The following is a 13,371-nucleotide window of genomic DNA, read 5'->3' as shown; positions in this document are numbered from 1 at the left end:
TATAAAATGGCAAATATGAAAAAACGGAATAATACTTTAATAAGAAAGTTTGCAAATGTTTTCTTTTATATGCATATTCATTAAAACAAACCAACACATTTAATTACTGTATGAATTTATTCTTGTGGAGATGATTAGCATCAAGGTCGCTGGTTCGAGCCTTGGCTGGGTCAGTAGGCGTTTCTGTGTGGAGTTTGCATGTTCTCCCTGTGTTCGCGTGTGTTTCCTCCGGGTGCTCTGGTTTCACCCACAGTCCGAAGACATGTGGTACAGGTGAATTGGGAGGACTAAATTGTCCGTAGTGTATGAGTGTGAGTGAGTGTGTATGGATGTTTGCCAGAGATGGGTTGCAGCTGGAAGGGCATCCGCTGCGTAAAACATGTGCTGGGTAAGTTGGCGGTTCAGCCCGCTGTGGCGACCCTGAATTAATAAAATGGACTTAGCCGAAAAGAAAATGAATGAATGAATGATTAGCCTCATGCTGTTTTTACCATCAATACCAAAATATTCCAATTTTTATTTATTTATATATTATCGGATATATATATATAAATAGAGTTGAAGTCAGAATTATTAGCCCCTTCTGAATTATTAGCCCCCTGCTCATTTTTTTCCCCAATATCTGTTTAACGGAGAGATTTTTTTCAACACATTTCTAAAGATAATAGTTTTAATAACTCATTTCTAATAACTGATTTATTTTCTCTTTGCCATGATGACAGTAAATAATATTTTACTATTTACTTTTACCAATATTTTATCAGACATACTGTGAAAATTTCCTTGCTCTTTTAAACATAATTTGGGAAATACTTAAAAAAAGTAAAAAAATTCAAAGGGGTCTAATAATTCTAACTTTAACTTTATATTCATTCCACTGTTGCGACCCCTGATTAATAAAGGGACTAAGCCGAAAAGAAAATGAATGAGTGAATATATATATATATATATATATATATATATATATATATATATATATATATATATATATATATATATTCATTCATTCATCTTCTTTTTGGCTTGGGAATGAACCGCCAACTTATCCAGCATATGTTTTACGCAGCAGATGCCCAACACTGGGACTCCCACACCCATACACTCTCACATTCATACACCTACACTACTGCCAATTTAGCTTATTCAATTCACCAATAGCGCATATCTTTGGATGTGGGGGAAACCCACATGGAACATGGGGAGATATATTTATATTAAAATTTCATTATTATAATTATTATGTACATATATTTTTTATCTTTTATGAATTATTTATTTTAACATGGATTTATTGCTACATTTCTTTGTCTGGGTAATGAGGAGAGCGTCTTTTACCTCAAGAATAGTAATCAAGCCAGAGTCTGCAAGGGTTGCAATGACACCTTGTGGTGCATAAATGAAACACAAGAACTGTAGCTGCTTGCATGATATGCCAGTTGATAATGAGATAAATGATTTTTACACCCAATGTGCCCAGAATCTTAAATTATATCATTAGTTAAGTCATTTTAACATCACCCAAACTGTAAAAGTATACGGAGTGAGATATAGTGGATAGGGTTAATATGATTTTTACATTTAATTGAAAATTTAGACCAGATCAACACATGGAGAAGAACCACATTACAGTCCTACATAGCATTTTTTGTTTTGTCCCAGCACTGGGCCAAACAACCATTTTTCCCTCTACACAAATAATACATAAGAATGATGTCCCTGCAGTAGACCAGTTCTGGACTTATTATTCAGAACTTAGAATTCGTGCCATTTAAGGAGCAATGGAAATGAGCATCCTGGGTTCATGCTCTAGCTTACTCGCAGGTTTGTTTGCTTTGTTTTTTTTTTTTTACTTTGTTTTACCTTGAAATCATATTCTTTCATTGTCAGGTCATCCTCGATTAGAAAATTGCTTGTGCTCTCAGCGAAACTCAACATTAACTTATTTTGATGAGTGAGATGTCAATCAGAATCAACTACACACAGAAACTAAAATATTGTGGGGGCAACCTGGGTGGCCAATTAGATGCCTGAACCCCCCCTTTGGCTCTGCAACTGGCTTTTGATATTTGTGAATCAACGTACAATCCATGTCTGAATTACGATGAATCCAAAAATCACACTTTTCCTCTACTTTTTGGTTAGGAATAGTTGTAAGGACATGGGGGTGGTGGAGGGATGCTGGAAAATTGCTGTGTTTATACAGTATTCAACTATGAATTAGGTTGATTGCTACTTGTGCTCATCTTGTAAGTAATAGTAATGTCCTGGTTATGTTCATAATTCATGTTCCTCGAAGGAGGGAACAGAGACTTGATGTCTGGAAAGACACTTTGGGGACATTTTGGAGACCCCATGTTGGAGTTCCACCTGAAGGGCAACTAATGCACATTTATATAGTTCATTTATTGTATATTTCCATACACTTAAAGTCTTAAAGTGCTTTACAATTGTGTGTGGGGGTTTCTACTCACCACCACTAGAGTGCAGCATCCACCTGGATGATGCGATTGCAGTCACAGGACAACAGCACAGGACAACCTGTGTTTAATTAAGTAAATGTTAGTAATGCTAGTTTTGAACTTTGTTAATAAAAATAATTTCACATGTCCACATTGAAATTTAATGACCAGAGTAAATGTTATTTTATATGGAGGGATATTGAATGTTCATTTTTTTATTTTAGTTTTTTATATTTGATAAATTTTCGAGCCCCCTTTTAGCCACCCTTTGAATTATTTTTTCTGCAACTGAGAAAAAAGCAAGGAAATTTTCACAGTATGTCTGATAATATTTTTTCTTTTGGTTTTATTTCAGCTAGAATAAAAGCAGTTTTAAATTTTTTAACAGCCATTTTAAGGTAAAAATTAATTGCCCCTTTAAGCTATATATTTTTCGATTGTCTACTACAGAACAAACCATCATTATACAATAACTTGCCTAATTACCCTAACCTGCCTAGTTAACCTATTTAACCTAGTTAAGCATTTAAATGTCACTTTAAGCTGTTTAGAAGTGTCTATTTTAAAATATCTAACAAATATTATTTACTGTCATCATGGCAAAGATAAAATAAATCAGTTATTTGAAATGAGTTATTAAAACTATTATGTTTAGAAATGTGTTAAAAAAAATATTCTCTTCGTTAAACAGAAACTGGGGAAAAATAAACAGGGCGCTAATATTTCTGACTTCAACTGTATATGCAAGACCTCTGAAATAGTATTGTTATCATACATTATAAAGTAATTTGTTTTATTTATAGTGTATGCTAAAGGACAACCTCATGAATAAATTCCCCATTTAACACAATAAACATATCATTGAGGCAATGTTCTTTAAGCTATCCTGAGTATTTAATAAGCAAACTTCAACGAGAGGAGAGAAAATCGGGAAATATGAAATTATTTGAAAGGTGGGAAGATTGTAGTAGAAAAGGGAAGCAGTAATAAGAGAAACATTGCTTGTTGTAGTTGTAGGCCATGAAAAAGAGCTGAAGTATGTGATGTAATGATAAACTTGTGTGGCTAGTGGAGGCAGCCTCACGCTAAAAGGAAAAGGGAGGAAAACTTTGAGAAGACTAGTAATGCAAGCAGAGGCAGCCTCTCCATTGAGGCTGTAGGCCAGGGGTAGGCATTTAGTTTTCCCAAGGGGCTACATTAGAAAACACTTAGCAGTTATGTTTAAAAAAAGCATTGTAGAACATTATAATGACACAACGAAGTCGCTATTTAATCATTCAATAATTAGTAAGGTTAATTATATTTAGTAACTGATAATTAGTCTACTGTTGCTGTTATGTATATTCCATTCAAAGTATAATCCCTGGTTATTCTTGTCACATGACTCTTGGTACTGAGAGTTGAGAGATTCACTGCACCTGGAAAACTAGAATGTGTCTTACCACATGTGCGTCGCTTCCTATTTGTGTGCGTAAGCTGTTTGTCTATGTTTGAAATGACTAGCTTGAGAGAATAACAGACACATGTGAATAGCACCTTACAATACATTGACTCGTTAAATCAGACCTGTCCATTCCATGGCACCTGTTACGTGTGGTGTTAGCTCCTGCCCACAATTATTACTTTATATTTATTTATATTTATACAATTATTACTTTCAATTGATCTTGTTTTGTCGTTTTAACTTTTCAATTTTCTATTGGTTGAATGAATGACATCAGGCTGTAAAGCAGAAGGGAGTGGATCTCTCGCTCATTTCTCTACACCAATCATAGTCTCCGGTGGCTATGTTGTGATGTTCTCCTTTGTGCTTTCTTTTTCGACTTTAGTTTGGAGTGGGGAGTGCTTGACCCCATGTCATGGAGGGCGGCAAGGCTTAGTGGTTAACTCACACCAAGAAGGTCACTGGTTTGAGTCCTGACTGGGCCGGGATGTAAATTAGATGAAATAAATTGACTGTATTGAATGTGTGTGTGAATGAGAGAGCGTATGGGTGTTTCCCAGTGCTGGGTTGCATAAAACATGCTAGAGTAATTCATTATATTCATCATAGTTCATTCCACTGGGGCAACAAATCAGGGATTAAGCTGAAGAATAGTGAGTGAGTAGTGGAAGGAAAAACTCTAAGGGCGCACTCATACTATGCTATCTAAACCGTGCCCAGGTGTGTTTCCCGGTTTGTTTGAGAAGTTTGAGTGCTCTGAATCAGGCTCAGGCGCGGTTCAGTTGGCTGGCCCTGGCCCAGTTGGAAGAGGTGTGCCAGAACGCGGTTCACTTGGGCTTTGGTGTGAGACGTTTGTAGTGTGAGTGCAAAGCTTGCCTGAGCCTGAAACATATGACGCGACGTCACTTTTAACGGAGTGTTTGGATTTATTAATCATTCTTGCTGTTCAATGAATGCAAACTGTTGTACTGTAGTTTATTAAAGACGCAAACCCCTTCTGTCACTGTCACTGCATGACAGCTGCACATTCAGCAAACCTAATACCTTTAGGACTTTTTTTGATTATTTATGAGCGTCAAAAGTGGCTGATCTGCACACCCTAAGGAGACACTGGTGGACTCTGTGCTGATGGGAATGAGCTTTGCTTGTTAATTTTGAGATACCAATGCTTGTATTTTGTTGTGATTAATACTAACGTGCAGTCAAATTTTACTTAATGTATAGAATATTTCTATTTTTTCTGGAATTTTCACTTAAACTTTTTACTAAAAGATTACTAAACATTAGTAACATCACATAAATAAAAGCAATTCACAAATTAACTTGCAGAATATTTATTATTGTTAATTGCAGTACAGCAGTGGTCCAATTAAAATGTCAGAATTCCACATAAACACAGGGCATATTTTCTTGTGGAAATGTAGAATGTTATTCATTTCTTATTCTTCCTTGATATATTTCTGGATCCAGGCGAGCAAGTCCTCATAGGTATCAATGGACAAAGTTCCGTCTGGATTGATGGGAACAGCGACGGGAAGATGAATATCCCTTTTTGACATTGTGATCTAGAGCAACAGATCAAAAATAGTTAGTTGTATTTTCGCTATATACCTTTGTATGAGTTCAGATTAGAGGAAAACAGTTTCACCTCTGGAATCCTAGCAATGACATTCAAGGACCTCTGAGATGGCAAGGCTGCAGTCAGTTCAATCTCTTTCTCACTGTTTGTTGCTCGTTCAAACCTGAATCCTATGTCGTAAGCTGCTGTAAGAATGTGTTTACCCAGCCTAATTGCAAGGGCAAGAACAAAGAAGAGCAGATAATTAAAGCACAGGCATTATGTACATTATAAATTTGTTGTTCAGTGCTGATAATCATTACTTTTTGGCATAGGTGGTGACAATTATTGGCAGTCTCTCCCATTCCACTTCTAGACGTGCAGCAGGGCATTCACCCAGGACACCAGCTTCAGCTTTAGCATAGACTGCATACTGTTTGCACTCCGCACCCCAAGAAAACTTGCCCTGAAAGAACATTTGAGTTCATAACATGGTATTGAAATTGAGGAAAAAAATGACAACTGTTCCCGTCTTACAGTGACTTTGTGCTTGCTCAGCAGAGCACCATCGGCACAGATCTTCATGTTGTCATTTTCAGCAATGGAGGAAACTATAAGTTGCACTCTTGCAGTTGGTTTGTCAAAGTAAGCAGCCAATTGGTAGCCCAGAAGCTTCTGGTCAGCTCTAACAGCACGGGCGATGATAGCAAAAACAGGTGGAATATCATTTCCGAGGAATCTCTTCTGAAAGGATAAAACAAATAAAACATGAAATGGGGCATATTTCATTTTTGGGTTTGCTTCATGAGCAAAGAGCTGAGACTAACCTGTTTCTGCATTTGCTCAAAGCTAGCTGCAGCACTTCCACTGCTAGTATCCTTTGTGGCACTATGGTGTGCCAAGTACTGCAAGCAAAATCATTTTGTAAGTTTTGAAAAAAAAAAAGTAATTATAATATAATGATAGGTTTTTTTATTGTTACCCGATCTTTGTGGAATTTCCTGAAAGGCTCAATGATGGTGGCAGTCTGAAAATCAATATAAAAATGTTTATAATTTTGAGATGCATTTTGGCTACTTGAATAACACAAAACTTTAAGTGTTTTTACCTTAGACATACGAGAGCTAGACATGGAGGAGCTTGAGCTTGAACTAGAACTTGAGCTACTGCTAGTGCTGCGGCTACTGCTGCTGCTGCGACTGTTGCGACTGCTGCTGCTTTCAGAAGAAACAGGTGCATTTTTAGCTTCAGTGTCCAGGATTTCCCTCAGTTTCAACAAGAAAGCCTGTCCTTCAGGACTCTCGTCATCAATGATGTTGATTTGCTTAACAAGCCTCTCAGCAGCTCTAGGACCAACTTGAACTTCAAACTCCAGTCTTTCAACTGCAGGACCTTCAGCTACAGCCAGAACAACAAACAAGTAATTAAAGTTTTATCTGAAAAAAAAATATATATATATATTTCATTAATGTTATCGTCTCACCTCTTGCCACTGCAGCACGGACTGAGTGGTGTCCAATTATGTAGAAAAGAGTCGAATTTCTGATAAAAGCAGCATTGTGAGAGTGCACCTCAACACATCCCTTGATTTCAATGTATGGGACAGCATAACAGAGGGTCCTGTCAAATGGAGCAGGAGCTCTCACTGAAGCATCAGGTGACATCTCAGATGACTGAAAAGATAAAAAAAAATTCACCTTGTAGTTTGAAACAAATGTTTATATGTTTCCATATGTCTATGAATGCATTCAAAACTTACCAAATCACCAGCATAAGATGCCTGGGAGTTTTGCAGAGACAATTCAGGTACCATGGGAACAGACCTTTCAGCACTGTGATCTTCAATGTTTCTGACCACGGCAAGAGTCTCAAAGCTGTGAGAGCATGAGAGTTATTGATAATTTCTTGAAAGGGTGTTCACAACAACAACAAAAAATTCTTTACAGAAATGTCATTACCTTGCAGAAGCAATGTGTTCAGGAAGTTCAACAGGCAGAGCCTCCACCTTGTAGTTGCCCTTGAGAATGTCTGCTCTTGCTGCCACTTTTCCAGGTGCAATTGTTCGAATCTTTCCTCTTGCCATAACAGCAGCTTGGATGAAGGCAGTGTTAACTCCCATCACAGCAAATGTCTGGAGAGCAACGCTGAAATAAAAAAATTAGGAGAATCTTTGTAGAATTGTTGTTGTGTACATTAAATCTCATCTGAATGAATGTAGCTGTAAAACTGTACCTTGGTCTAGCTTCAGCTTCAAACTGAACATCAGTCTTCTTCAGTTGCTCAAGAGTCATGGACTCCAATTTCTCAGGGAGAGCAGGTGTAATGGTGGCCTGAACTAAAATGATCAACAGAACAACATTAAACCTAAGAAGTGACCCCCACATATCTGAAAAAAATGATATAGAAATTCAAAGACATAGCCTTACCATTGACACTTGCAGCAGCAACTGCAGCAGTGTACCAACTGAACTCCATGGGCACACCAACTGCAGTTGGCAGGATACGACGCACTTCAGCTGCAAGCAGTGGTTTGGCATACTGGAATGCAATTCCTTCCTGCAAAGCTTTAAGAGCCTCCTTCAGCAGTGCACGTGGTTTGGGTCCAGTAACCATCTGAGGATAGTGTTTATTAGAAGCTAATTTCTAATTGTGAGAATAACCAGAGTTACAGATCTCAGATGTAAAGCATATGGTAAAAAGACATTAACTACATCACAATACCGGTATTGCTTCTTCAATGATGGTCTTGTCCAAGTTGACATAAGCCACTTCTTGTCCAAATACTTTGAGATGCAATGATGCAAGTGGTTTATCGGTTGGCAAGGCCTTCCAGTTTGTGAGCTTGAAGAAACAAAAGTCATTTTTAAGTCAGTGTGTTGTCTTTCAATTTTATAGTAAAAGTGTAAAATTATGATACACTGGACATGAAAACTTACTGCTCTCAGTGTTCGCTTAATTTTTGTGATACGGTCAGCACTTTCATCTGCAGCAGGAGACTTTAGAAGAGCCTCATGGATTCCTCCAGTTCTCACACCAAACTGTTTTAGAGCATCAATTTAGTGATGCATTTTAAAATTGATTTAAACAGTATGTCAGATATCTAGGAAGGAAATCTTAGATGGTTCACCTCAATAACATCAGCAGCAGCTCCAGCCAGGTAAGCACGAGCTTTAGCAACAATAGCTCTGGGCAGGATGGTGGCAGCATCATTAATCATATAGGCACTACCAGCAGCTCCAATCATAAGAGGAGCTTAATGGACAAAGAATACATTTGCAATGTTTTATGTCAGAAGATATTTTACTTCATTTTAAGAATCATTAGATACTATTTCTTAGCTTTTTAGAGAAATTTGAAAGTCTTACTATAATAATAGTCCATCTGAAAAGCTCTGCTGTAACGGTAGTTAAGTCTGTCCAGCTTGCGGTTCATAAGTTTTATGGCAACATTAGCTGCACCAGCACTGAAAAAAATAACCATGATTACCTCTGGCTTGTGCTTGTTTTATGTGATGGTAAAATAAACCATGAAACTAAAATAAATGAGAAGTGATTTGTTTTTCTTACACAGATGCCATATCAGGAGCAGTGATTCTGGTCAAGGACTTGATGTGGGAATAGGCAAAGCTTGCAACATGCATGTTTGGCTCAATCCTCAAAGCTCCAGCAAGACTAGAGACAAGTGCCACTGAAGGCTCAGCCTCAAACAGCACAATACAAGCAACCATGCGCACCTCTGGGTGGAGAGCCCTGTCCAAAACAAGCTGGAGGGCAACAGGCTGAACCTGATAGAGGAAAAGTTTTTTATTGGCAAAAAAAAAACTAAATAAAAAAAACCCATATATAACAATTACAGCAGTTCATTTCTACAATACCTGACACTTACCAGTTTGGGCTCTTTCTTGGCAATGTTCCTCAGGGCCAAGATGGCATCAACCTGGACTCTAATGGGCAGAGCATTAGCTGCAGTTCTCAGTCCAGGTAGGAGCTTCATGATGGGTTTAAGACTTGAAGGGTGACCAGCATTGCCCATAACTTTCAGAGCCAAAGTGATTTCAGGAATGTCATTCTTAGAAATGGCCTCTGTGGCAATCTCATGGATGGGCTAGGGAGTTTAAAATGCATACAAATTAGACTTTTGAAGAGCAATTTCATTGTATAAATTTAACTTACTATATGTTTTTACCCTGAGGAGCTCAGCAGGGCAGGTGGGAACTGCAACACAGTACTTGGCAATCAGGGAACCATATCCAAGCATGACAACTTCACGCAGAGCTGGGATTGTGGCAAATTTCTCATGTGTAGCCAAACTCTGTTCAGCGGGATACATAAATTATTAATGTCCTATGAATGCAGTTTGATTATTGTTTAGTATATTTGATGAACAGCACTAAGATATACCCACAGCTGTCATTTTAATGGTTTCAGGATCAGCAGTGACCATTTGCAGAGCAATCACAAGAGTCTGAATGAACTCGGGAGTGGTAAATTCACCAGCCAGGAACTTCTCCTTGATGAATTTTATAATGACTGGTGTACCAACAGCAGGAAGAGCATCCAGAAGCCAGCGCCTAATAATTTCATTGTTTATAATATATACACAATAACAAATTGTGCTCAAACTATATTAATGTATTGCTTACAACTTGTACCTGTAAACTGGTTTGTCCTTGAACTGAGACCAGATAGCCTCAATTTTCTCCAAGGTGGCAACACGCAAGAGCTGGACAAGCTGAACAAACTTAAGTGGAGCATCATCATGGACCATGTCTTTATTGTTTGCAACCAAGTGCTTCAGGACCTCGACAATCTAGGAAAATTAAAGGAAACATTGTTGTCTTTTTCATGTATCAAGTGCTATGACTAAGAGATAAAGAATTAATGCAGTAAATTATACCTGGGCAGGTGCATCACTGATCTTCATGAGTTGAATGGGGGTCTGAAGAATCTCAGTGGCAAACTCATACTGCAGGGATCCACGGGGCATGTAATCAGCTTTGATTGGAACGACGGGGGTCTTCTCAATCTCAACAAAAGCCAAGGTTTGTCTGAAACAAATCATTATTTCTGAAACTTTGACTTAATTTTCTAGTTAATGAAATGTGTCTAGAATATTGTTACTTCACATTTTTGAATGAAATCTCAATAGTAGATCAATCATACTTTGCTTCCATCATTGCAGCACCATGGATCTCATTGAAGGGTGAGAACTGATACACTTCCTCAACTGTTGCCTCAGCAATCAGTGCACCATTGTCAGCTGGTTTCATGATGTAGTTATAAGTTGCAGTTTCAATCAGACTCTTGATTCTCTGTTGAGAAAAAGGTAGGTTTTTTTTAGTCTTGACATTTAAAGTGGGTAAATTTCTGAATTTATCAAGTGTTTATTTTCCAGTCTTCTTCATTACCTCTGTGCATTCAGCACACCTCTCAGTGTATGCCAAGCCAACATCCTTCATGATTCTCTCCTGGCAGTGGCTCAGATCTTTAGACTTGGTCACAATAATGTGGTTGGCCTTTGGATCCTCATTGATGACATAGTGCGTCCTGCACACTCCCTGAGCTCCAGCCTTGAGGAATAAGTCAAACGATAAGATTGCAGAGCTCAAAACACCTCAGAATTGTCCTAAGGATATTTTCTCACCTCTTGCATCTCGTAGATGTTTTGGGTTTTCTTGAGGTTGAGCTGAAGGATGTTGAGGATACCTCTGTGCAAGTTCATGACTGTAGGAGAGACTCCTGCTGGGGCGAAAACCTTGCCAACCACACCATTAGCATACTCAAACTTGATGGGGATCTGAAGCTGAGCAGCCAGTGCTGAGGTGAGCTTAGTAGCAGGAACAAATGGATCCTTGGGCCAAGTGCCAGCATACTCGTAGAGTAGAGGATCCATAAGCTGTAAGGGAATATATCATTGCTTTCAACAGCCATTGCTTGTTAAGACATATTTCAAATGTGCTTACTGTTGCTTCAAAATTTCCTCAGTTCCTATTAGTCATTACCTTCATCAGGTAGGTGTTCTCTGTCATGGCACTGATGAGAACCTTGCTGCTGACTTTAATACCTGCTCTGGCGAGACCTTCTTGAGGAAGACCTCCCAAAAGCAGAGCCTCATACTTGTACACATAGGTCTTATCATGGGCGAACTCAGGAACTGGAATGGATACATTATTTATCAGTGGAGTTTATTGTAAAAGTCATTACTTTTAAGCAATAATGTGTAAATTACTACCTAATATCTGTTTGCCAATCATGTTACTTACCAAGGTTGAACTGTTGACATGCTGAAAAAAGAAGAGTTTTTAGATACACATTTTTAAAAGCTTTCCTACAGAGATAGAGAATAAAAATATACATATATATTTGACTTACCCACAAGGGCTACAGTCAAGGCAAGCACAACAGCTCTCATGGCTGGTGGTTTGTGAAGAACTTTTGAGAGTATCGGGTCTTTTATAGTGATTTCCTGCTGACCAAGTATTAGTTCTCAAATTAATTATTAACATAAGTCTTTAAACAAGTAAAAAAAAACTGCACGCAGGTTAAGACTTGGTTATTTGAACAAAAATATCTCCAGAGGTTAGGTTAACCTGGCCTGTCATGATGTCATTATTTTGTACACAGTACAGTGTAAATGTGCACAGTAAAATGATCACTTATCTTTTATATATAAAATAATAAAATAAAATAATGCTGATGCATTAGATGTTTTACACATAGATTCTTATATATAGATGTAATTATTTACAATTTTATTTTATTTGTATACATTTAAGGCCAGATTTAACTAAACAGGCAGATTTGCATAATTGAGAGCACAATTCAAAAACAATGTTGATGGGCATAGAAGTTTCGGTGCATGATTAACTGATAACAAACAAATTAAAGAACATACTGTAGATGTAACACCTTATTTACATATCAACCAATGCATTAATCACAGTGCTAATTAGTGTAGTGGCAAATAAGCAAAGCCGATGGTATGGGTATGGGACCAGGCACCGTGCAATTATTTTTCTACCGAGACAAAAATGTAGGAGTGTTAAGAAATTATTTTTTATTCATGATGTCAAAGTTAACCTACTAATTTTTTACTTATTAATTGGCCAAAGTTTAGGCATATTTACAAAATAAGCTTAATATAAGTGACCACAAGACAACAACAAAAACTTGTTATAACCAAAGGTGAAAGACTTCACAGCTGGACAGCATGCCATTTTTTTACGTTTACTTACAGCAAGTCATATTTGACTGTATTTATAGTCCACACAAAGTACGTTTTGACAACTGTTTGTGTATTTGAAATAAAAAAATAGGGATGTAAGTAGACCTGGAATTATTTTGTTTGTTCCAAGTTGTCTAAGTATGGCTGCACATGCAGGTAGTTAGTCTATGCTGGTTTTGCTGGGTCTAAGTGTATTTTAATAATGTTGATCACTGCACTTTGATTAAGAGACTGTATTCTCTGGTAAGAATTACTGGCTCTGGTTATCCTATCTTGTTGACAGGTGTTTTTCTGTGTCCATAGGAACACATATGTCAGACTTTGTTCCTCTGTCCTATGGTGTGTCTCAAGGTTCGGTGCAAGGCCCTCTTCTTTTTAATATATGCTTCCTCTAAACAAACATTTTAAAGCTTTAAATTCATCCTATCATTGCTATGCTGATGATATGCAGTTGTATTTTCCTTACAATCTTGACAGACTACTGTAGATAAACTGTCCCTCTTGCAGGATTGTTTAGTCTCCATTGACAAATGGATGGCTGACAGTTTTCAAATTAATGCTGATAAAACTGAGATGTAAATTTTTTGCCCTCATAATGTCACCCCAGAAATTAAGTATTTGTGAGTCTGTCATCCTCAAATTGCAGTGACAACAGAAATCTGGTTGTGTCATCTTTAATAAAGCTC

General features: G+C 37.6%; 1 protein-coding gene across 1 annotated transcript; it reads right to left on the bottom strand.

Annotated features, from left to right (window-relative positions):
* Nucleotides 1–5,221: 5,221 nt before the first annotated feature.
* vtg1 (vitellogenin 1) lies at nucleotides 5,222–11,899 on the bottom strand. The gene is made up of 28 exons (XM_056447677.1): nucleotides 11,833–11,899; nucleotides 11,724–11,744; nucleotides 11,463–11,614; nucleotides 11,105–11,356; nucleotides 10,869–11,030; nucleotides 10,624–10,772; nucleotides 10,358–10,508; nucleotides 10,113–10,270; nucleotides 9,866–10,031; nucleotides 9,647–9,772; nucleotides 9,347–9,565; nucleotides 9,028–9,245; nucleotides 8,827–8,924; nucleotides 8,589–8,713; nucleotides 8,398–8,499; nucleotides 8,183–8,302; nucleotides 7,888–8,074; nucleotides 7,694–7,796; nucleotides 7,420–7,605; nucleotides 7,221–7,335; nucleotides 6,945–7,134; nucleotides 6,570–6,859; nucleotides 6,444–6,488; nucleotides 6,289–6,366; nucleotides 5,999–6,205; nucleotides 5,785–5,927; nucleotides 5,552–5,690; nucleotides 5,222–5,468 (listed from the first exon to the last, which is right to left on the bottom strand). Exons 1-28 carry the CDS (start codon nucleotides 11,870–11,872, stop codon nucleotides 5,343–5,345), a joined length of 4,068 nt encoding a protein of 1,355 aa, XP_056303652.1. The 5' UTR covers nucleotides 11,873–11,899; the 3' UTR covers nucleotides 5,222–5,342.
* Between the last annotated feature and the right edge of the window lie 1,472 nt (nucleotides 11,900–13,371).

The sequence above is a fragment of the Danio aesculapii genome, chromosome 22, assembly GCF_903798145.1.
Source record: "Danio aesculapii chromosome 22, fDanAes4.1, whole genome shotgun sequence".
Lineage (NCBI taxonomy): Eukaryota > Metazoa > Chordata > Actinopteri > Cypriniformes > Danionidae > Danio > Danio aesculapii.
The sequence above is the reverse complement of the archived record's forward strand: the minus strand, read 5'-3'. Positions and strand labels throughout refer to the sequence as shown.

Bases quoted from the DNA above. Each gene is read 5' to 3' on its own strand.
- vtg1 (XM_056447677.1), bottom strand. From the start codon at position 11,872: ATGAGAGCTGTTGTGCTTGCCTTGACTGTAGCCCTTGTGG. The intron at 7,606-7,693 runs GTACAGTTTTAC...TTTTTATTTCAG, and splicing joins GAAGCTGAAGCTAGACCAAG to CGTTGCTCTCCAGACATTTG. The intron at 6,860-6,944 runs GTGAGACGATAA...TTCTGGCTGTAG, and splicing joins CCGTGCTGCAGTGGCAAGAG to CTGAAGGTCCTGCAGTTGAA.